The 24,153-nt window shown below is 38.6% G+C and overlaps 1 protein-coding gene and 1 pseudogene across 7 annotated transcripts in view; one reads left to right on the top strand and one right to left on the bottom strand.

The window, feature by feature from the left end:
• The window catches only part of HECW2 (HECT, C2 and WW domain containing E3 ubiquitin protein ligase 2), a 424,054-nt gene that overhangs the window by 70,517 nt on the left and 329,384 nt on the right, over positions 1-24,153 (bottom strand). For all 7 annotated transcript variants that reach the window (XM_066346627.1, XM_066346626.1, XM_066346625.1 and 4 more), the window contains 3 exons: positions 13,954-14,088; positions 10,346-10,448; positions 7,973-8,069 (listed from right to left, as the gene is read on the bottom strand). In XM_066346627.1, coding sequence (XP_066202724.1) covers positions 7,973-8,069; positions 10,346-10,448; positions 13,954-14,088 — 335 coding nt within the window. The remainder of the gene's footprint in view (positions 1-7,972; positions 8,070-10,345; positions 10,449-13,953; positions 14,089-24,153) is intronic.
• On the top strand, positions 555-636 carry LOC136379169 (small nucleolar RNA U3; annotated as a pseudogene).

The raw sequence follows: 24,153 nt of genomic DNA, 5'->3' as shown, positions 1-24,153 counted from the left end.
CATATTTCACAAGAAACTATTTTGTGCTATCACAAATAATGCATTTTGGATAGCTTATTACTCTTTTGGGTTTGGGGAAAGCATAAGGCTCGATTTAACACATATTTTTCTTTGGGCCATACAGAGTCCATTCTGATAAGCTCCTGTAGAAAGATGACATTTCACTGAACTATTTTCTTGATAAATGCAACAGAATACTGGCAAAAATCAACAGTGGAACAGACCTTCCTAAAATAAGGTTATTCTTCATGCTACAAAATGGCTTGCAAACCCTGACTAAACTATCTGACAAGAAAATACAATGCATTGGAGAAATGTTCAGTGGATAAACATATTTATAAATTGGGAAATCTTTCAGTTATATCAGAGAACTATATTTACAGGTAAATGATTTATCAAATACTTAGGTATGATACTTAAAAGAATCTAGAATAATTTTGGCTATGAGTGTTCTTCTAATGTTTCTTTCTTTTTTTTAATCTTAAGTAATTGTCCAGTTAAATGAGATTCCATGCATGGAAAATGTGAAAACTAGACATATACATGATACTATTAAGACTATACTTTCAGGGATCATTTCTATAGTTTGTTACATGATACTACTGAATAGATATATACATGATATATATATATGTATATATACATATACATATACATGTGTGTGTGTCTATAATGTCAAGAGTCTATTTACAACTCTAAATTAGAATATCCATTCAAAAAAATGAGTAGCAATTATTCCTTTTGCAGAAGCCATAGAATAGATTAGAGGTTCTAAGAATCTGTAGTCCTTATGGAAGAAAGTATGGTGGTTCCTCAAAAAACTGAAAATAGAACTACCTTATGACCCAGCAATCCCTCTACTGGGTATATACCCCAAAAACTCAGAAACATTGATACATAAAGACACATGTAGCCCCATGTTCATTGCAGCATTGTTCACAGTGGCCAAAACATGGAAACAACCAAAAAGCCCTTCAATAGAAGACTGGATAAAGAAGATGTGGCACATATACACTATGGAATACTACTCAGCCATAAGAAATGATGACATTGGATCATTTACAACAAAATGGTGGGATCTTGATAACATTATATGGAGTGAAATTAGTAAATCAGAAAAAAACAAGAACTACATGATTCTATACATTCGTGGGACATAAAAACGAGACTAAGAGACATGGGCAAGAATGTGGTGGTTACCGGGGGTGGGGGGGAGGGGGGATGCGGGAGGGAAGGAGGAGAGGGGGAGGGGCACAAAGAAAACTAGATAAAAGGTGACGGAGGACAATCTGACTTTGGGTGATGGGTATGCAACGTAAGTGAATGACAAGATAATCTGGACATGTTTTCTTTGAATATATGTACCCTGATTTATTGATGTCACCCCATTAACATTAATAAAAATTTATATATATATAAAAAAAAGGAGCTGTAGTCCTTACAGTTCTATGGAGCAAAATTCCAAACTTCTCATTAGATTGTTGCCTACAAAGTTGTTTTAATGTACTTTTGGATGGCTTCTGAAATGTTATCTCAATGACATTGCCATGATGTCCTTTGATCCTCAGTAACTTCTGCTGAACCTTGAGGCAGAAGGCTCAGTCCTTTGTATAGGCATAGGACAGTCAAGGCTGGTTTCAACATATACATATAAAAGATTTTAGAGCAGAGCTTTTTGTAGGAAACAGCATGAGTACAATCCTAGAAAACCTTGCTATACAAAAGATAATAATGGAACTCAAGAGACTCTTTCTGTATTTTAACTACATCTACAGAATCATATGGTTACGATTAAATATATGATCAACTTCAGGGATAGTAGTTTTGAGAATCAGTGTAAATTTACAGACAAATTTCTTTAAACTGAATCTTTGTGATGCACTAAGGAACAACAGACTACTAATGTAACATTAATTTAAATTTGTTGTATGCTTGCTATTTATATAGTATCAAATGCTTTAAATAAATTATCTCCTTTAATCTTCAAAATGACCCTGAAATTTAGAAATCCCTACTTCTATTTTACAGATGAGGAAACTATAACTAGAAGGGGTTAAATGCTTCATTCAAAGTCACTTGGCATATAAATGGCTGAGCCAGAATTCAAACTAGGTCAGCCTGACCCCAAACAGGAACTCTTAGGATCTATATTCTACTATTTCCTCAGAGCCACTAAGAATGAGCTCCTGGAGGGAAGGAGGGAGTGTGTTGTGGGGAGGGGGGCAAGGGTGAAGGGGATGCATTGGGGGGGACACTAGAATCTATGTAAACACAATAAATTTAAATTTTTTTAAAAAGGAAAAGAAAAAAATTAGCTCCAACTTTCAATCAGGTGGTTTAAAAGATTAAACAATTAGTTCTAACCCAGATTTTCCGTTATCTAAATTTGGTAAAACAAAGATCAGAAGTTTGTCAGGTTGATTCCAGACATCTGCATGAGCAATAAACAAATTAAGGGAAGAGTGTAAGAGAGAGCTAAGCAGGTCTTAACAGGAAAATGCATAAGGATCAGCGGAAGTAAATTTGGGCTATTTTGACCAAGCAGATCAGATGTTAGCTGAGAATTATACTTCCAGTGCAATAGTAAATGTAGAAAAATTAATTTGCTAGAAAACTGGACAAGAAACAGGTTAGAAATTTTGAACATTTGAGTTTGTTTTATGAAAGCCAGCTTTTGGAGACTTTAATCTTTTTTATTACATAAAATTCTGTGTTGTTTGAGAATTTCACAACAGCATGTGTTATTTTTAAAATGGAAAAAAATTGCCTGACCAGGTGGTGGCGCAGTGGATAGAGTGTTGGACTGGGATGTGGAAGATCCAGGTTCGAGACTCCGATGTCGCCAGCTTCAGCGTGGGCTCATCTGGTCTGAGCAAGGCTCTCCAGTTTGAGCCCAAGGTCGCTGGCTCAAGCAAGGGGTCACTCGGTCTGCTGTAGCCCCCCCCCCCCCCCCATCAAGGCACATATGAGAAAGCAATCAATGAACAACTAAGGAGCCGCAATAAAGAATTGATGTTTCTCATCTCTCTCCCTTCCTGTCTGTCTGTCCCTATCTGTCCCACTCTCTGACTCTGTCTCTGCCACACACACACACAAAAAAAGGAAAAAATTAAGACCATACTTGAGCAATAACAAAATTCCAGGGCTTTTAAAATAGGGTGATGTGAAGAAAGAGAAGGTGATAGCCTATGTTTGCTAAACCCTGAGATGTGTATCCATTGGTCCGCTGTGGGTCACAATTTCTTGATTTCCAAGTTACTACATATTTTACAGACAGAGTGGCTCAATTTACCAAAATGTAAAAAAAAAAAAAAATCAAGAGATCACATCCTTGTGACACCGGCACTTATTTAGGAAGCACTAGAGGAGGAATCACCCTGGAGCCCAAAATACTTTACCATGGCTGCCTGGGAAAAGCTAGACCAGCAGGAAGCAGATTTAGTGGCTGTACCTAATAATCACACAAGAGGTGACATTCTCAACACTTAATTCAGTATTATGACACCTAGATCCTTGTGCTGTACAAATACCAATACCAAAAAGTTTATTAAATTTCTACAATGTCACCCTGTTAATGTTATTATCTAAATAAAAAAAAAAATCTACTCATTGCATTCACCTACAAAATACGGTGTAAAACGTTGTGTTTTCTTACTATTCCATGAATGAATATGTTTGTCTCCAGATAAAATATTAGAACATTTTATTTCGGTTTTTATATTAATGTCACAGCATACAAAAAACATCTTAGTATAATTACTGTCTTTCAGTCTTTCAATGTGAATGAGGAGTAAGAGCTAGGAATCCAGGGAGGATGGTACCCATTTGACGGAGGTGGTACTGACTTCTGAACGTTGATTTTTCTAAGGAAATAAAGCTCTTTCGAGATTAAAAAGAGAAAGAGAGAGAGAGAGAGAGAGAGAGAGAGAGAGAACAACTTCCTAGCATTCACCTTTGCATAAGAGATAAAGGTAGAGGGAGCAGTGATTTAAATACAGCAGGTGAAAGCAAAAGCCATAGCACTCCAGTGCGAGCCACAGCCATTCGGCAGGAAAGGATAAACCAGCAGTCACAGGAAGAGGAGCTACATACGGATACAAACCAGATGAACTGCTTGTATCTTCCGGTTTAGGAGGAATCATAAGCAAAACAGAAAAAATACAGAGGTGTATCGATTTGAATTTCCCAAGGGCTGACAGACACTTTTCCTCATTATATTATGGAGAAAACAAAGAGGAAGGCTATTTCCTTCAAGTGGTTGTGCCACAAATGAGGAAGAATGCACACAGAACTATGCTGGGACTGGGAGCCCTGGCTCAGGTTATGGATACAAGGTTCACAGTTACCTCTGACACACAATTACTACTGCATGCACGAATCTCTTATCAAAAATATCACTGAAACACAAGATTACAGAACCCTGGCTGGCTCCCCACACTTGCGTTTGTGGGGAATGCCTCTTACAATGCAGTTTTTAATGATATGAAACAGAATGTTCTTTCAGATATACAAACTTCCCCATTATGTTGCTATGATAAGCAAAATGCTTAACTACCGAAAACTTTTCAGAAAAAGAAGTGCTCTGTGATGGCACTCTGTAAGAGGAACAACATTATCCCCTCACTTTAAGCTTCTGCTTCCTTCTTGTCGTGCTGCATATGCTCTGTATGGTCCAATTCTGTAAACAGTTTTAGAAAGTGTTAATAAAAACTTATTCCAAAGTTCTGGAATAAGATGGAAACTTACTTCCAAACCTATCAAATAACTTCTTAGTAATCAATTATCATGCGGGATCTACCTTAAGAAAGATTGTGTTTAACTGAGGGCCCCAGGTGTCATTAAAAAATTAAAATCTTCAGCAATCTTTAGGAGATTAGAGACTATTAAGACTCTAAAAAGCAGAAAGAGAATCAAAAACAAAAACTGGAAGCTACCAATGGGCTCTGCAACTTTTCCCACTGTTAGGATCTGTTAAGGTTCTACCAAGTATTAGAGAATGATGATAATGTTAGATGTTCTGTTCAGGTAGATTAATCACCTGATTTCTCCAACAGTGATTTGAAGACGTTAAATTGGCGTAAATAATAATATGGAGAGCAGAGCAAAAGTGAAAAACTTCTTGAGTTTCTGCTTTCTTTTCTTTTTTTTAAGTGACAGGAGGGAAGACAGATAGATTCCCACATACGCCCTGACAGGATCCAGCCAGCCAGCTCCCTACAGAAGGATGCTTTGCCCATCTGGGAATGTTGCTCAGCAATCCAACCAAGCTATTTTTAGTGCCTGAGGTGGAGGCTCCATGGAGCCATCCTCAGTGTCCCTGGCCAACCTGCTTGAACCAATCAAGCCATGGCTACAGGAAAGGGAGAAAGAGAGAAAGAGAGAAGGAGAGAAGGATTAGTGGGAGGAATGGAGAAGCAGATGGTCACTTCTCCTGTGTGCCCTGACCAGGAATTGAACCCAGGGCATCCACATGCAGGGTGATGCTCTACCAGTGAGCCAACCAGCCAGAGCGAGTTTCTGCTTTCTAATTCTTTTTTTGTAGGGTGTGGGGTACATTCAGAATAACAGACATTGACTAAGAGAGAGAGAGAGTGTGTGTGTTAGGATTGGAGTTGGTAGCAAAAAGAGAAAATAATTCTTATGCGATTAGCAAAAAAGGAGGAATTTTGTTTGTTGCTTTTGCTCTGTGGCTCAGAATCTGTAAGCTCTCTCATTATACAACTGAGGACTTCACTTCTGCAGTTTTATTAACCAGAGCTTTTACACAAGACTCTCTAGGCCACCATGAATTCCCGAGCGGATGCCATAATTTACAAATGTACAAAATGATAACCTGAGTAATTTTTATAACTTTTTTCGTGATTTAGAACAGCATTCAAGTTGGGTAAAGCAGTGAGACTGGAGATAGATGTCAACTAATGTGAAACAAGGATTTCTGTGTAAGCAACGACGGCAGCGTCGTACTTGAACTTTAGAAGGCAATAACAACTTTAAAGATATGACAGACTGATAGAGGGCGGGTGGGGTGGGTGGGGTGGCTGAGATGGGTGAAAGGAATCAAAAGGTACAAACTTCCAGTTATAAAATAAATAAGTCATGGGCATATGATGTACAACATGGTGACTGTAGTTCAGTGATTTTTAACCTTTTCCATCTCATGGCACACATAAACCAACTACAAAAATTCTGTGGCACACCAAAAATGTATTCTGTTTTTTGCCAATCTGACAAAAAAAAATAGGTGTAATTTTGAGTCTTTCACACTAGACAGCTATTGTGTTGGCTGTTGTCATACTTTTACTTGACAGTCTAAGGGAGAAGAAGTCAGTGCCTCTGACTATAGTCAGGTATTACATATTTTAAAAATTCCTGTTGCACACCAGTTGAAAATCACTGCTATAGTTAATACTCTGTTGCATATTTGAAAGTTGCTAAGAGAGTAGATCTTAAAGCTCTCATCACAAGAAAAGTATTCTATAACTATGTATGGTAATTAATGTTGACTAGACTTACTATGGTGATCATTTTATAGTATATGCTAATATCAAATCATTATGTTAAATACCTAAAACTAATATAATGTTGTATGTCAATTACACCTCAATGAAAAACGAAGAGAGTGAGACTAAGAACATCATAAGAAAAATTTTAATTTATTTTCAAATATGTATATATGCATACTCATATATACATTCCTTGTATGCAAAGTCCTCCCTCAATATTTGAGCAAAAAAAAGAGAAATAATGATGACTTGAATAACATCACTATTTGTAAGGAGCTAATAATCTAATAGAAAATAAAGCATAAAGACAAAAATAAAGTCTAAAGCACAAAAGTCATACAATCAAAACAGTATGAAGGTCAACTTGATATATTACTTGATTATATTATCAAATTAGTGTCTAGGTCAGAGCTTATTAAACCTAGCTATGTCATTGAGATTACATAGAAAGGACTTAAAAAATTAAAGGCTTGAGCTCTACCTCAGACCTCCTGAACTAAATTTCTGGGCAGGGTGTGTAAGATTAGGGGGTATAAATTTATAGACAAAAGAGGGAAAATGAGACCTGACATTTTGTACTTCATAAAACTCCCCAGATGATCCTGATGAAAACAATCTGGCATAACCAAGTAGTATTTGAGAATCACTGCTGTGGGTCAAGACGGCACCAGTGGGCAAACATATTTCTACCAGTAAAAGTGGCACGTACACCAAATGGGCTTCGAGTTATGGAAGGGTCTCAGCATTAACTCACACACTGTCCATCTCCACACTGAGGATGGGAAGTATTAGCCCAGATCATGGGAGGGAGAGTACACAGCAAAGTTAAACAGCTTCATGTAGGGGCAGCTTGCATTGAGTTTTAAAGGCCAGATCGTTCTTGCCCAACACAGAAGAAGAGAAAACTTTGCCAGGGAAAGGGAACAGCATGTTTTCAGGAAAGTAAAACTGGGCTTGAAGCGTGATGCATTGAAGAGTTGTTTAGAAGAAAGGGTCATGCAGGGGAATGCTGGACTGTAGTCAGTATCAGGTTCCCTCCTTGGGTTCCACTGTGTTTTTATTATGGAGAAATGTGAATACCAAGTCTAGGATTTTATAATTCTCAATTCAAGAATGTCTCTGTTACTTTTGTTTACTCAAGCTACTCAAAAAGGTTAGTGTCTTATTATTTTTATTATAATCTGCACATCTAAGTTACATTCTTGGCTGTGATTTTTGTTTCTTTTTCATATTTTTTAAAGAAGGTTCTAGGTTCTTTAGTCAATTTTATTCAATCCTTGTACTTAATAAAAAAAAAAAAAGCTAGGACTACACTGGCTTGGTGTTGGTGACTGAAGTGTTTTTGTACAAGATGCCTTTGTTCTGAATGCCAGAAAGAAAGAATAAATTTCCAAGATGATATCATTGTTACTAAAGAATTAAAAGTTAGGGCATATGCAAACTGAACCAAATACCAATATTATGGTTACCTGAGTGAGTGATTCCTGGTAAGATCAGGTTGACGTTCCTGTAGAATTTCAAAGATATTGGGTTGGCGCAGAAATGCAACAATCTTGTCATTATAAGCTGAAAAATCAGAAAATATAATGACATTTAAAAAAATATGTTATTAGTTTTGTGTATATAAATCCAAACTTTTAAAAATATTACTGATACTTAAAGTTTGGAGCCACTATAGATACTTAAGTTCCAGTTGTGTCTATCCTGTATGAGTATTGGACTTAGCAGATCTACTAGGTGTAACATACTTAAGCACTCATTAAACTCATTTGATGAGCCGTATTTGTCATCAGCTTGCCAGTTGAGATTACCAGGATTCTAGACTTGGTAATTATTCAAGATTAATCATTTTAAGCTATTGCTTACCAAAATCAACTTCCTAAGTAACTGTTAGAAATGGGAAACTATCTTCTGATTACATATCAGCCATACAGAGAGGTAAAGAGGCAAATTTAACCAAAATGCAACAGTCGCCAGCAGCTTCTACTACCAAATTGCAGAGGACAGACCATTGCTAAATTCTATGTGAAAGTAAATGCCATTAAGACAAACATAGCTACATAACTGTTTACCAAACCAACCAAATCAACAGCTACAACACAATCAGTATTATCAACTATCTTTATATATGTTGAAAGAAAAATTTACATCTTAGTCAAAGCTGCCTAATATCCATAGAAATTTGAAAATAGTTACTTAGAATTTATAGAGCTCTTTTAATATCTCTTTTGTCAAGAAAACTAGTTTGTTTACTTAAGATTATTCATCTAGATTATACTTATTTATAATCAGAAATACAGATACATTTAAATCATAGAACTGAGTGTCTGAATTCTCAATCATCAGAAATCCTCATTAAGTCATGCTTGTGTTCACAAATATGATCAAGAAACATGTCTTACTTAAACTAACCAATTATCAAACAAAAGAATTTTCTAGATATATGCCAGTTCAAATTTAGTTGTATCATGCTGCCTTTATGTACAAATTTTAGCTAAATATAAATAAAATAAATACTACTTGCTAATATAAAATCTCACTGTCAAATTCAGAGTGTTACTACTGCACATTTCAGCATATATCAAAAATAAAACCACCTTTTTTTCCCAAGTGAGAGGAGGAGAGACAGAGATAGACTCCTGCCTGAGCCCCAACCGGGATCCACCTGGCAATCCCCATCTGGGGCTGATGCTTGCAACCAAGCTATTTTTAGCACCCGAGGAAGAGGCTCTATGGAGCCATCCACAACACCTGGGGTCAATGTGCTCAATTGAGCCATGGCTGTGGGAGAGGAAAGAGAAGGAGGTGGGGGGAAAGAGGAAGGGGGTGGAGAAGCAAATGGTTGCTTCTCCTGTGTGCCCTGACCAGGACATCCACACACTGGGCCGATGCTCTACCACTGAGCCAATGAACCAGGGCCATAAAACAACCTTTATAACTGAAATTTATCAATTTTTTTTTACATTCTGTCCATGATCAAATACTGGGTAACTTTTGGAACAAAAAACTTTAAAGTTCTTTAAAATTTTCTGTGCAGTAGTGGGCATCCTTTTAGTAATGGCATAATGCAATATAGACTGTTTACTTTGACCCAGATTTCTTCTCTTATCCAGTGGATGCCAAACTTTATTAGGCATGGGCATTCTATTGCATTTCATGGTAAATATTTCCTTTTTAAAAAAGTAAAAATTAAAAAAAAAACATGAAGGGAAAGCCATTCAAATTTAAGGGGGAGGAGGAAGCCACAGCCCCCCCCCCCCTACCAATCTGTCCATTTCGCCTGCCTAGGGGACTCCAGGGTTGACAACGGATCTACTTCAACTTCATCATTTTCGTATCACCTCAAGTTGTCAGGCCTATTTCCCCACATTTGTTTATTTTTATTTTATAATTTTGCTCCAAAATCTGCTATAAAAAACCCTTAAGAAGGTACCATCATTGCTTTTTTATTTTGTGAGGCTACTGCAGGCTCACACACCACTGAGATTCTGTCCCAAGCATAATACACATACACTAAGTATATGCTTGTCCAAATACTTCATCTGAAAGAACCACATAACACAATCGCTTGAACAACTTATTTTTCTTTAACTTTAACAATGTAATGAAGTAGCTTTACTTAGAAAAGGTAAAGCACTATTTAAAAGAAAAAATCTCATCCAATAGAATTTTATAAGACATAAGTGCTTTGAGATCCAAATCAACTTCCCGGGGGCCAGGGAACAGTCTCTCGGTACAGGAGAGCAGTGGCGGGCTCGCAGCGGGGCCGGGGCAGCACAGAACGGCCGGCACACCCTGACGGGGACGGCAGAGAGAAAGATTTCTGGAGAGTGACGACATACCCACTGGCACCATGTCCTGGTACTGCGGCCTGCTGACGGTATTGAATGTACTGGATGGCCTGGGAAGAACTGGGGGCCCTGCGTGTCGAGAATCTTCTCCTACCTGCAAACACAAACATCATTTATGTTCCGCACCGAGACCTAGAGATCTTGATAGCAACACCCCGAGCCAAGTTTTTCAAAACACTTGACAATGATCATTGGTAAGTACCAATCGGTCTGAACAGACGGCAGTGGAGGGGCTGACCCAGGATTCTCAAAAGCTCTGCTTTAGTAGCTGAACCGGGTGGAGGGGTTGGGGCCAGGACTATTTACCATGTGGTATGGGAATAGTTCCATATGCTTAGAAGCTAAAGAGCACACCTGTATCAGGCATAACTTTCTGCCTTGACAGAACACAAACCTGCACCTATACAATCAGAGAAAAGATCCGGGTGGCACAAATACACCCCGGCAGGGCCGAGATGGTCCTTCCTTTGGCCAAGGCAGGTCAGGGAATTCCCAGTCTCAGCAGAGGAGGGGTGGAAGAGCAGCACCCTTCATGTGGGCTTCTGAGTTGGTATATTATCTCCTTAGAAGCAACTTTACTAGCCTATTAGAGCACCCAGTACAACAGCTCTTTCTGGTTTGAACCTCCCACACCAGGGAGCTAATCATAGCAGGTGTGGAGGAGCTAAATTGGGTTGCCCTGACCTGAATTATTCATGGTGCCTATTATAGATTTAGAAACTCATACATACAAGTAGACAAACAAAAAATATTCTTAACAGAAAACTTTTAACATTGCTTTTGCTTCTGTTTTAGTAGCCTCCTCCCCCACCCCTATTTACAGGAATCCTTTAAGACGACAGTAGAATAGCAGCATAAGACAGTAAGAGAACAAAAGGCAGAATAACACATTGGATTTATACATCAGTGCTTTTAAAATAGAGCTTCTGCTCCTACCCATTCAAATCTTCAAAACCATTTTACCGTATTGCATCAGTTCGGTATTTGGTGAGGGTTTCCCTAAAGGCCCTAAAACTGAAAATGTCATCCCCACCCTACACTGCTTGCTTATCCTTCAAGAATGCTCTCACTCATTCAAAGTGAAGTTCAAACAGCCCCTGCTTGATGAAGCTTTCCCTTCCCTTTGAGCCGAGATTAAATGTGACCTTCTCTGAGCCACTACAGCGCTTGGTGTGCATTTCTAAAGCAGCTGCTATTACTAACAGTTTATGAAGCATTTTCCACTCATTTTTTTCATCTGTATTACAGTTTCATAGATTCTCTCCTTAGTAAGAACATAGGACAGGAACATATGTTATTTATTTATATTACTCACAACAAACACCATGTTGCTACACTGCAGGTGTTCAGTAAGTGTTCATCTGTTAAATGGAAGAGATACCAAAATTTCTACTAGGTGGGTATTTGCTAAATGAATAGAGGAGAGTGGCTGGGAAGACTCATCTATGTAACTAAAAGTTTCTCACTCTGCTTCTCCTGAGTTGTGGGCTCTAAGGAATGGAGTCAGATACTCTCTGGGGAGAATCAGTCATTAACTACATCTTGTCAGTCACAGCAGTTATCATTTCAATACATCTACATATATTTTCCTTCCTATCAGGACGCTGCTATGGGTCATCATTTTCCAGAACAGCCAATGGTCTTGCCCTTGACACCCCACTTCTTCAACCAGGTGGTCAGACGGTGGGGCAAGCCCTGGCAAGTGTGTGTATCACAGCAGCAAGCGCACGCTTCCGACAGCTGTGCCAGGAAGCGCGTCCTGCCCAAAGGTTTAACCACACGGGCCCCAATGCTGTCTTTACGGGCAGCTCCGTTCCACTGCTCAGTTTCCATCAACACAAAGAGAAATCGTCATTTGAACTTTACCGTGTACTTTAGGATCCCTCTCCCACAGCAGGCTACTACTAGATCATGAAACTAATCAAGATGTGAGGCAGAGGGTCGAAAGAAAATGTAAGTACAGCTATTAATCACATGCATGTAGTCCTGACCAGACCAAACAGTCACCTTTGTATTGTGCAGTCAAGATTGGACAAGTGGCTAAAGTGCACTGGCCATGTGATAAAATGGTAGGGCCCTAATTATGCTACATGTTACGCTCAAGGTCTAAAGGTGAGAGGTCTGTCCTGCTTTTAAGATGAATGCTGTTAGCATCATCCACTTCACCACTAATGCTTTATACGACAGCGAGGTAAAGATTTATTAGCTGCTCATAAAACAAATATTTTTATAAATACCTCATCCTGCAGTAGATTTATATAGCATTTTTATATGAGCTTCTCATGTATTCTCTTCTGTGTTTGCATCTACAACCAGCAAACACACATAATGTATTAGAGCAAGTATGTAATGATGAGGAGAAATCCCCAGAGTCAGATTTTGATGTATCAAATCCAGTTATTTATTGCACTCATCTTTTTTCTGATAATAAAAGCTACAGAAATATTTGACTTACAATGCAATACTAGAAATATGATATGCACATAGATGTGGAAAAGGCATGCAGGAAAAGAATCTTAATTAAATGTGTCTAAGGAAATTATTAGAAACGATGTATAATAAGTGATAATTGTATTCAAAGCATAAGTCCGAATAATGAGAAAAAAATTTCTTTTTTTTTTTTCATTTTCTTTATTTAAGCCTCTAAAGAAAAAAAAAAGCAGGAAGAGATTACTTTTTTCTTTTTTTTTTTTTAGGGTTTTTGTTGTTGTTGTTGTTAGGCTATTAGAGAGCCCTCCTGTGGTTACCACGGGTCACTGCAAGTTAGCAAACTAGGGCACCATAGAGCTTTTAGTAATTCTTAATTCCACCTATTTTCTCTGGGCACTTAGAGGACTTAAGTCAACCCTCAGATATATTCTAATTTTAAAGAATATTAGTGAGAATACCACAATCCATAGCCTTGGCCAATGATTTTCATCTAATTCAGCAAGCCTCACTTAAGAAACTTCCCTGCATATTACTGAGTTTACCTCACTATGAAGCTGCCTTTCGGTGTGCAAAGGGTCTCATCACCCTCTCTCAAACACTTTATTACATTATGAGTTCTCTCTGACCATCCTCTGAATTTCAGAAAATCTCTCCTTTCTTCCATCTTTCCTCATATATTCTGCTTTTTAAAATTTGTTATTTAGGTTCTATGTCAGGGGTCAGGAACCTATGGCTCGTGAGTCAGATGTGGCTCTTTTGATGGCTGCATCTGGCTGGCAGACAAATCTTTAATAAAAATAATAAAACGTTAAAAATATAAAACTTTCTCGTGTATTACAATCCATTCATTTCCTACCGCTCATGTTCATGGGACAACACCAAATTTTCATTGGATAATGCCTAACGTACACGGGTCGTTGTATGGCTCTCACGGAATTACATTTTAAAATATGTGGCGTTCATGGCTCTCTCAGCCAAAAAGGTTCCTGACCCCTGCTCTATGTGTTTCCAAAGAAGCCCTGTCAACATTCCAGCACTTTTCAGGCTCCAAATGATGACCTCTAAGTCGAACTAGAGAAACGCAGTGATAATGAAAAGCCGGCACAACTCCAGCCAGCGCCACGTCCGGGACCTCAGCCGCAGGTCACCGCCCGGAGGCCAGGACTCACCTCGCCTGCGCTGTGGCTGCGCTGACGCGTCAGGTGCTGCCGGTGGACCAGCGCGCTCGTGGGTCGGCTGCTCTGCAGCGGGAGCCGGGGGTCGATGAAAGTGGTGGTCCGGGAGTTGTGGTCGACGAAAAACGCCTAGGAAACAAATGCCCAATAGTCAGCACCTGCCCCGGACTTGTCTTAGTTGACCAGTCGGGGAAAGACCCACTTCCAGGTAATGAGCTTATTAGCTCCATTTCCTCCTAATTGTAAACCTTCGGGAGAATTTCTCCTTACCCCTCAGGGCAGACGGGAACAGAGAAAGCCATGCTTAGTTTGGATGCAGAATGAAGAGGACAGGAAGGTACATTATTCCTCGTTTTAGGAAATACTCTAAGAGATAGTCATCCAAGATAAGATTGTAGAAAGAAGTCATGTGAATGGACATTCGGGCTTCTCTTACCGGATGCTCTTTAAGCTCTTAGTGCTATCCAAAACTAGTAAGAAGTTCTGACCACCTGAAAGTTCAGACACCACTGACTTCTCTTTTCCTTCGCCTATGCAGTCAGCCAATCAATCCCCCCCCCCTCCCCCCCATTTTCTTAAATGTAGTGTCTCCTCATTTGGTCCTGTCCTAGCCTGGCAACCATCCTATTATTTCAGGGTTTCTCTCATGCATGTTAGTATTAATAGCTTCTCGGTTGTCCCATTTCTCCACCCTTATTCATTAAACTGGCGCCTCAGTATCAGAATTATTCTTTCTGCGTGCTTTGATTACAGCATCATTCTCATCCAGGGCCTCTCTTTTGATCACTTTTCAAGACTTTCAAATCTCCTTCCTTCTTGCCTTCCAGTCTAGTCATCAATCACACATTCATACAAATTTTGTCAGATACAGTGACTCTGGGCAATCCACTTAAGTTCACGCTATAGACTTCTTACATAAACATGTCTCCTCATTCATAATAAACATTTCTCACCCATAATGTAATAAGAAGGAGGGAACCATGCCTCTTGTGTTTACTGCAGAATCCCTGTGACATGAAATCGTGAATGAATATAAACCACTTCCCTCAGCAAAGCAGTAAGGATCACATATACTTTAGAGAAGCTTTCTTTTTAATTCTTTTTATTTAATTCTAAAGCTCTACACAAGGGCTCTTTGTTACTATCTTTAGTAGCCAAATGGTATAAGTTTTCAAAGTAAAATTCACTCAAGGCAATAGCGAAGTCCATGATGTCAAGGACAATAAGTTTTCCATGATCAGATAAAGTTAATTAGTTCATCAAAGATCAAAGGGACTACTGGGAGAGCAAGGAGACTCATTACCTATAAATCAAGTGTCAGGGAACGTGATACAGGCCAAACAGCCTAAGCAAAAAAGGAACTGACTTCTCAATTTGACGAAGCTCACTTAACAAAATACCTTAAACACTAGGAATGAATACATCTAAGCAAATCCCAGGTGCAGATGGTATATTTATGCCTATCCAAAAAAAAAAATCCCCTTCTCATTTTGAAACAAAATGTTACTGTATATACATAATCAGGAAACAGGAAAAAATACATAATTTATAGATAACTCACAAATAGAAAAAAATTTACTTCTTTGTAAAGAAATCACTTAAGCAGTAGGTGCACTAGAAGACAAAGGAGAAATGGACAGAATGAGAATCCTTGCTAGTTCCTTCTTTCAATGTCCGATTTCCAGGCCACAAAGTCTAGAATAAATGTAAGTCTTGGTGTCACCAGCCTCACATCCCTGGGTAATACTCTTTTTATCATAACCTGTCAGGTGGAACATCTTCCTTCTCTGGTCTTATAAAAAAAAACACACCAAATGTCACTACTGGTCCCCATTTGATTTAGGTTTCTAATATACTTGTATATTATTTCTGACACTACTCAAAATGTAATAAATCAGGAACTGAATTATTTTTACAAATGGAAATTAAAAAAAAAATAGGTATTATAACCAACCCCATAGCTGTTTTATATAAATTAAGATTAAGCTTTTATTACTAAAACAATAATATAAGCCATGTTTATTTAAGAGAAAAATATAGGGAGTACTAAAATAGAATTGCCTATTTACTCTACCTAATTTCTTGGGAATGTTTTGAAGGGGTGGGTGGCCATTTAGAGGTAACCATGATGCACTTGTAATTACAAGGACAAATGGGTGTGTACATCTAGGTCAGCTGTGATTTACATGCATTGTCACAGTAAAATTTGATGTTAGGAGGCTTGTCTAAAAGCCATTTTCTAAAGAATTACACTGCAAATGGCTTGAGGTTAGGGATTCTTACTCACTCTGTTATCACTGATAGCTTTCAGGGTCGCATGGGGGGGGGGGGCTGCTCAGTAAACAATATATTGCCCCAAACTCTAATACGCAGACTCCTGACCAAAATACAGAAAGATAAGTCACAATGAACTAATCATGAAAAGTTATGTTCTTTCACATAAGCACAGAAATACTTAAAGATGTGAAAAAAATAAATAATGGTGTGTGTGTGTGTGTGTGTGTGTGTGTGTATGTTGGGTGTAGAGGGTAAAGAGCTAAAGACTATAAAACCAAAAAAAGAATAGAAAGTTTTACAATATCCCATTTAGACATGAATAAATTACGAAGCTAAAATATAAGACGTGGAAAGTGAAGTAGTGATTAAATGCTTGGGATCTGAAAAGGACAAGTCTAGTTCTGAGCTCTAGGTCCACCATTTATTTACAAGAGACATAACCTTGGGCAAAAGTTAACATTTTTAAACAGCAATATCTTTTCTGTTAAATGGAAATAATAACACCTACTTCAAAGGAAGATTAAATAAGATGGTTCATATAAATTTTTGAAGATATTGCTTGTGATCCCTTAAATGTAAGTTACTGTTATTATTACTAATAATCACAATTTAACTGCTAAACATTTTTCTAAGGGTCACAATGTTTCTTGCTATAGTTTATGTACAAGGCTCAAAAAAATGGAGAACCACTGAAACTATACTTCCCAGGCTCCTCGTAGGTACGTGTGACCCAGACTAAGTTGTGGGCAAGGAGATATAAACAGTGTCACATGGTTATTCTGAAAAAACAAAACAAAACCCCCAAACCCCCCAAAAACAACAAGAAGAATAAAAAAACACCCTTATTCAAGGCAGTTTTACAAAGTCAAGCCCTGCCCCCGTTCTTCATCCATCTGCTCCCTGAAACAACAGTGAAATTGCAGCCATACTGAACCATGAAAATGAAGAATGGCTGAGCAAAAAGCTGGAAGGAGCCAGGACTCTCACAACTTAAGGAACCACCTTAAAAGCCCTAGACTTCCTATCTCTGAACTCATTTACGTGAGAGAATAAACTGTTGTGTATTAAACCTTGTATGAGCCCTGGCCAGTTGGCTCAGTGATAGAGTGTTGGCCTGGCGTGTAAATGTCCCAGGTTCAATTCCTGGTCAGGGCACAAGAGAAGCACACATCTGCTTCTCTACCCCTCCCCCTTTTGCCTCTCTCTTTCTCTTCCCCTCCTGTGGCCATGGCTCAATTAGAGCAAGCTGGCCCCAGGCACTGAGGAAGGCTCCATGACCTCCACCTCAGTTGCTAAAAAAGAGCTTGGTTGCTGAGCAATGGAGCAATGCCCCAGATGAGCAGAGCATCGCCCTCTAGTGGGCTTGCCAGGTGGATCCCGGTCGGGGTGCATATAGGAGTCTGTCTCTGTTTCCCCTCCTCTCACTGAATAAAAAAAAATAATAAAACAATAAAACAAAATACGGGTCTTTGTCACAAACCAAATCCTAACTGAGCACTGAAGTCTCAGTACTGCAGAGGAAATATGGTCTTTCTAAAAAGCAAAGTACAGAAGAACACACAAGCCAGCAATCAATATCAGTAAGGATTTTCATTATTTGACCAGGGATGATATCTCATTATGATTCACTTTTAATATAGTTCCAGATTTGAGTGACATGTACAACTGGAAACCAAAGCTGGGATTTGAACCCACCTTTCTGTCTGACTCCAGAGCCCAGAGAGCAGTACCTTTTTCACTCCCTCTCCTTTTCATATATCTTTTTTCTTTCCATTCTGCTTTCTGCCTCCCATCTTTTCCTTTTTATGTTCTTCCCACTCCCCTCATTCCTCACATAGTACTTAATTTTAGAAAAGCAGTTAAGTATATTTTGAATTAGGCTGACAACAACAGTCACTCACAGTGCTGGGCCTTATGGCTGTTTCATTGTTGAAAAAGTTGCTACTGAGGCCAGACAGCAAACTGTCCAGACTCCGCATGATTCGGGTCGCTAACCTGTTTGAGGCATGGCTGTGGGCGGGGAATAGGTGCGATTTGTATCTCTCATAAGGGGCTCAGGTTCAAAGTCAAATGCAATGTGTATATTGTTTACACATGCTTTTTAAGTCTGCCCAGTACTTGGGGAGAAAGGTCTCAATTCAGACCTCTAGTAAAACCACATAGCTAGAGCACTAACAGAATGCAACACAAAGAAGCCATCTCCCGACAAGCATTCTGGCTTTGTTCCGCCTGCTGTGTGACCTTAGACAGGTGACTTTGGTAATCTGCTTTATCCACATAAAGGGGATACTCAGGTCACAGATGAGTTGTGAAAAATGTATTTTCCTTTAAAACAGAGAGGAAACCATAGAGAAATCGCTGTAAATTTTAGGCCTGCCATTTCTATTTCTGACACATAAATCAATTATGTCAGGAAAGTGGATTGCTTTCCCACAGGATATCCTAACTAGTTCAAGCCAGTAATAAAGTTGACCTAGTACTGTTTTTTTTTTTTTGTTTTTTTTTTTTAATTTGGGTCACATTTTATGTCACCATTCTTGAATAGCCTGACTTTATTTATGAAAGTATCTAACATGTAATAATAAATACTGTCTTGATAAAATAGCATGTTGAGAATGTAGACTCCATGAAAAAAAGCAACTGCATCAAAAAATGCATCCTTTTCAGATTTGCCGTCAGCAAAGCAAATCTGAACAACATAGATTCTTTACTGTTAAGTTTCATTAAGGAAATTCACTCAAGCTTCATAGTGCTGGACCAGCTAAGACTAACAACACAGTTAAAAACTGAAAGGAATGCAAATACACAAACTTAAATCTTATTTTAAAAGCTTCTACCCTTTGCCTGCTTCAGGGCACGGTCACAGTCAGGAAATATGGTTGGAGCCAAGTGGTATTCTAGTGAGGCCAAACAAAACACACTTCTTTCTTTACACAATTCTTTTTTTTAAATGTCTATTATTTTAGGAAAAGAAAAGGCCATCAGTATTTGTGAAGAAATACCAACCTCAAGCTCAACAAATCTAAGTTACAGAAGTTTGAAATTGTTTCCAGTTAACAGTCTGCCAAGCCCGAAATCCATATTAAAAGACTTTGTAAACAAAATAAAGCAGAAAGCACTTGCAACTACGCGACAGAAAGAACATCAGATCTTCTATCATTCTTTCTTTAAAGAGCTACAGAAACAATGAAAGACCAACCATTTCTGAGTTAGAAGTACTGCATAATGACTCTATTCTAACCTCTGGCTTCTCAACTCTCTAAGGTGTTAAAAATGTTAAAAAAAAAAAGTTAAGTGCAATCAACTTTAATTTGTATAAGAATTGTATTATATTTACTCACATATTCTCTCTTTTTCAAAATAGAAATTTCTTCTCAGTTCCTGGATTCCTCCCTAGACTCTCCCTAAATATAAGCAATTATAGGGTATTATCTTCTCTTTATTATATCCCAAATAGAACTCCATTACCAATAGTAGATGAAAAAGATGTATTGATATAGTTTATTATGAGTAAAATAATAGTCATGCTAACATTTTCCACCACTTGGTTTATTTAAAGCAGTGGTAGTCAACCTGGTCCCTACCGCCCACTAGTGGGCGTTCCAGCTTTCATGGTGGGCGGTAGCGGAGCAACCAAAGTATAAATAAAAAGATAGATTTAACTATAGTAAGTTGTTTTATAAAGATATTTTTTGCCAAACTTAGCGAAAATCTGACATAAAGTACTTGATAAATAATTATTATTATATGCTTTAACTTGCTGTAACTCTGCTTTATAGATTTTATAAAGTAAAGTTACTTCCCTACTTTATAAAATCATCATTACTGTGGAACCAGTGGGCGGTTAGAAAATTTTACTACTAACAGAGATACAAAAGTGGGTGGTAGGTATAAAAAGGTTGACTAGCCCTGATTTAAAGGAAGAAGTAGTCCCAAATATTTCATGATATCTGTATCCGTCACAAAAAAGTTAAAGAAGGTTGTTGTGTTAAACTGCTATGAACACAGATCTTTAGTTGCTGGGAGAGAAAACAGGAATCATGGTACTTAAGCTAGCATTCTAGAAACAGCTGGTTGGTTAATAGATGTGAATAAATGCAATATCTTCCAACACTTTAGATGTAAAATTGTTAGCTAAAAGAGATAGTTTATGTGTTGGGAGTGGAAGTATTTATTTATTATTATTATTATTATTTTTTAGAGAGGAGAGGGAGAGACAGAGAGAGAGAGGGGAGAGACAGAGAGAGAGAAGGGGGGGAGGAGCTGGAAGCATCAACTCCCATATGTGCCTTGACCAGGCAAGCCCAGGGTTTCGAACTGGCGACCTCAGCATTTCCAGGTCGATGGTTTATCCACTGCGCGACCACAGGTCAGGCGGGAGTGGAAGTATTTAGGTGTTGGAAATATAGAAGAGCCAGTGATATGCTGGGGATGGCTTGAACTGGCTTATGAGGGCTGATGAGAAGTTTTAAGGTATCCTGTGTGCTGGCTGATAAGGATACTGGCAGGCTGAGATTGGCAACAGTGGGAGAACTTACACCATGGAAAATGACAAGTGCTACAAATCAGCCCTCCTTCACACCTACCCTGGAGAACTAGCTGTTAAACATTTACCAAGCACATCATTGTAGAAGACTGAGAATGGAGTTCTCCAAATCAGCCCATTTTAGGTAGAGGAGAAGAATGTCTTGGCCATGCAATTTTTAAATAGCATTTTTTTTTTAAAAAAGATCCACTGAAGGCCACAAAGACAAGTTTAAAAGTGAAAGGCAGATGCCATGTCCATACTTGAGCAATTCCTTCAAGATTCCGTAAGTCTAGCATTTTACTCAGAAATATATTCACAAACTCAATCTCTGCTCTGTTCTCATTCACAATCGGTGAATGCCCAGGAAGATTCTTTACCGTTGGCTTCTATGTGTATTTATGGGGGTTGATTTTTGATCTAATACTTTTTACCCCCTTAAAATGAATAAGAGTTGTCTAAAAACCATGCGCTATGTGTAAGTTTAGAGTTTCATTACATCTCCACCAGGACTGCTGTGTAACTTGAGGTGATTAAACCAGGTAACCTCCACGAAGATATAACAGTTGCTTGAAAGCAGGAAGAGATGTGCCACAAAAATAACAAATGTGGTGGTTAAACTGACCAAAAAGAAAAGCACCTTATTTTTCAAAGGGCAGAATATACCCTGCTTGGAGACTTTTGGTATTAACTTAAGATCTCACAATGTTAAGTTGCATTTTACTCATTGAGATGAACCTGACCCAATAAATTGTGGTCACCAGCCCTTCATGTGGGATCGAAAACCACAGTTTATGTCATCACTGGGGCAACTTCTGTAGTCACACAAGCTATTAGGGTCTGGAAAAATAAGAAACCTCACGTAGGCTCAGACTGTGGCCACATTCTCTGTACAAATATTTGTTCTCTTCTAAAAGTTATCCCCATAGACACAAACCCCCAAGCTGACATCCAAAGTCACAAACCCCCAGAGTTACAAAACTTGAATGCAGAACTAGTTATCAATTTAGCTGGAAGATAGTAGAGCACATGTTTTTTGTAGGGACCATCATTAGAAACTACGGGAAGGAATATTTCATTTTAAAATAGGATGGGTTACCATTTTACATTTTTAGTAACAAAGAAAACGTGACGTTCATGATATACCATTTTTAAAGCTCACTGTTTCTTAGTATTTTAATTTAGGTCCAAGTAGAATTATCTGGGTGGTGGGGGGAACCCTGTGTTAACTGTTTTGAGAATACAAAACAAAGAGGCAGGGGGAGAAATCGTTATTCCAGACTTAGCATCTGAAAGGGAAATAGAATAGAACACTTTTTCTAAAAAATTAAGCCAAATGATAAACCCATTATGTGAACTTAAGTCAAAAGTTTCATAGTATTTCTCTAATTATCCATGTCATTTTGCATTAGTTTCTCAGTTATCCTTAACCCTCTGTAATGGGGCTTCCACTGATTTTATTTCATTGATACAGGTCTGTGATGGTTAATTTTGTGTCAACTTTACTGGGCCAAACACTATTCTGGGTGTCTGTGATATGTGGATCAAATTAGCATTTGAATCAGTAGACTGGTTAAACAGACTGCCCTCCCTAATGTGGGCAGGCCTCATCCAACCAACCAAAGACATAAAGGCGGGGGGGGGGGGGAATGTAGCTAATACAGTCTCTTGAAATTTACTCATAACTCCTTCACAGAAACCAAAATACCCACCCGATGTGTTCCTATCTCCACACCTTTAGGTTGGATGTTTCCCCATAATCTCTTTTCATCAAAATCTTACTCATCATTCAAAATTCAGTTCAAATCCTATCTTTGTTATGAAAAATTTCCAGGAATCTCATGCCAAAACTAAGTCCATCTGCACCAGACCCTGGCCGATTCTCTACCAGTGCTTGGAGCACATTCTTGTATAGTCCCAAGGGGAGGCACTCAGGGTAAAGGAGTCCGAGAGAGGAGTGTTTAGTGGCCTCACACAGGAAGTGCACGATGCTGTGCAAATGTGCGGATTTGATTTCAGATCCAGTTCTCGGGAGAAAGTTACGTATCTTGCTAAGGATGTTTTAAAACCCCTACTTTTATGACCACGGCTGCTTAAGATGGTCACCACTGGAGAAGGCCTCTGATCTGGCAGGAGAACAAACCTACCAGAATGAGCACAATAATAGAGTGCTCATGATAGAAAAACAGAGGCCACTCTGGGTTGTCACACAGTTTTAAGGCAGAAGCAAACATCTGAAGGCAGACTGTCCTGCGGTGCTCATGAAAAACATGGGCGAGACCAAGAACTACAGAAGAAACCCTACTTTGAAAAAGCCGTGCTGTTGGACCACCATGGTTAAGGGTGATCAGCCATTCATGAAGAGATGGGACAGGACATGTTATGAATCCTACAGAATTATAAAACCATTATGTACTTCCAATTACAGTAAGGATTCAGCCATTAACAACACTTCATCACTTTTATAAAATTCTAAATTGATAAAACTCTTTAGTTAATATTCTGTATAGATCCTTACTTCTGCTCAGCATTCAAATCAAAAGTTTGGTGAGCTGGGTAGCACTAACCAGGTTAGCAAGCTATCCCGGCTAAACATAAATAAAATAGCACGGTCCATTTTATTTTGTAGCTACTTTGTATATTCCGTACCTTTGCTTTCCCCAAATTAAATCACAAACCTATAGAGATTTTTATTGTACAGCTTTTATCTTTTACACCATAAGTCAAGTAATATTTACATCAATTACTGGATAGATTGTAATAATTATCATCCTAATTGTTTTTCTTCCATTTGTAATCTGACTGTTATCTAAGCTGATGCTAAGCACAGCCTCAGGAGCTGGACAGGACAGGTTACCAACCACCTCTTTAGAGAAGACTGAGGTTCATGGAAGACAGATCAGATAGTGATAGACCCGGAAATCCTAACCCCATGGCGGCATTAGTTTCTCAAGTTTAATTTAATCAGATTAATAATGGCATAAAAAAAAGAAGGAAGGGAGGGAGGGAGGGAGGGAGGGAGGGAGGGAGGGAGGAAGGAAGGAAGGAAGGAAGGAAGGAAGGAAGGAAGGAAGGAAGGAAGGAAGGAAGGAAGGAGGGAAGGAAGGAGAGAAGAGAAGGAAGGAGAGAAGAGAAGGAAAGAGAAAGAAAGGAAGAAAGGGAGAAAAAGAGAGAGAGAAAGAAGGAAAGAAAGAGAGAGAGAGGTGGGGAGAAAGGGAGAGAGGGAGGGAAGGAAGGGAGAAAAAGAGAAATAGAAAGAGAGAGAGAGAGAGAGAGAGAGAGAGAGAAAGAGCCCCTAAGTTAAATAACATTTGATTTTCCTTATTTATGCCCAGCTTTGTCTTCCAGGTATATATACATATTATCTTCATGAGCACATACTAATAATGATC

The sequence above is a fragment of the Saccopteryx leptura genome, chromosome 7 (genome assembly GCF_036850995.1).
Source record: "Saccopteryx leptura isolate mSacLep1 chromosome 7, mSacLep1_pri_phased_curated, whole genome shotgun sequence".
In the NCBI taxonomy this organism is placed as follows: Eukaryota; Metazoa; Chordata; class Mammalia; order Chiroptera; family Emballonuridae; genus Saccopteryx; species Saccopteryx leptura.
This window is presented reverse-complemented; position numbering and strand designations above follow the sequence as displayed.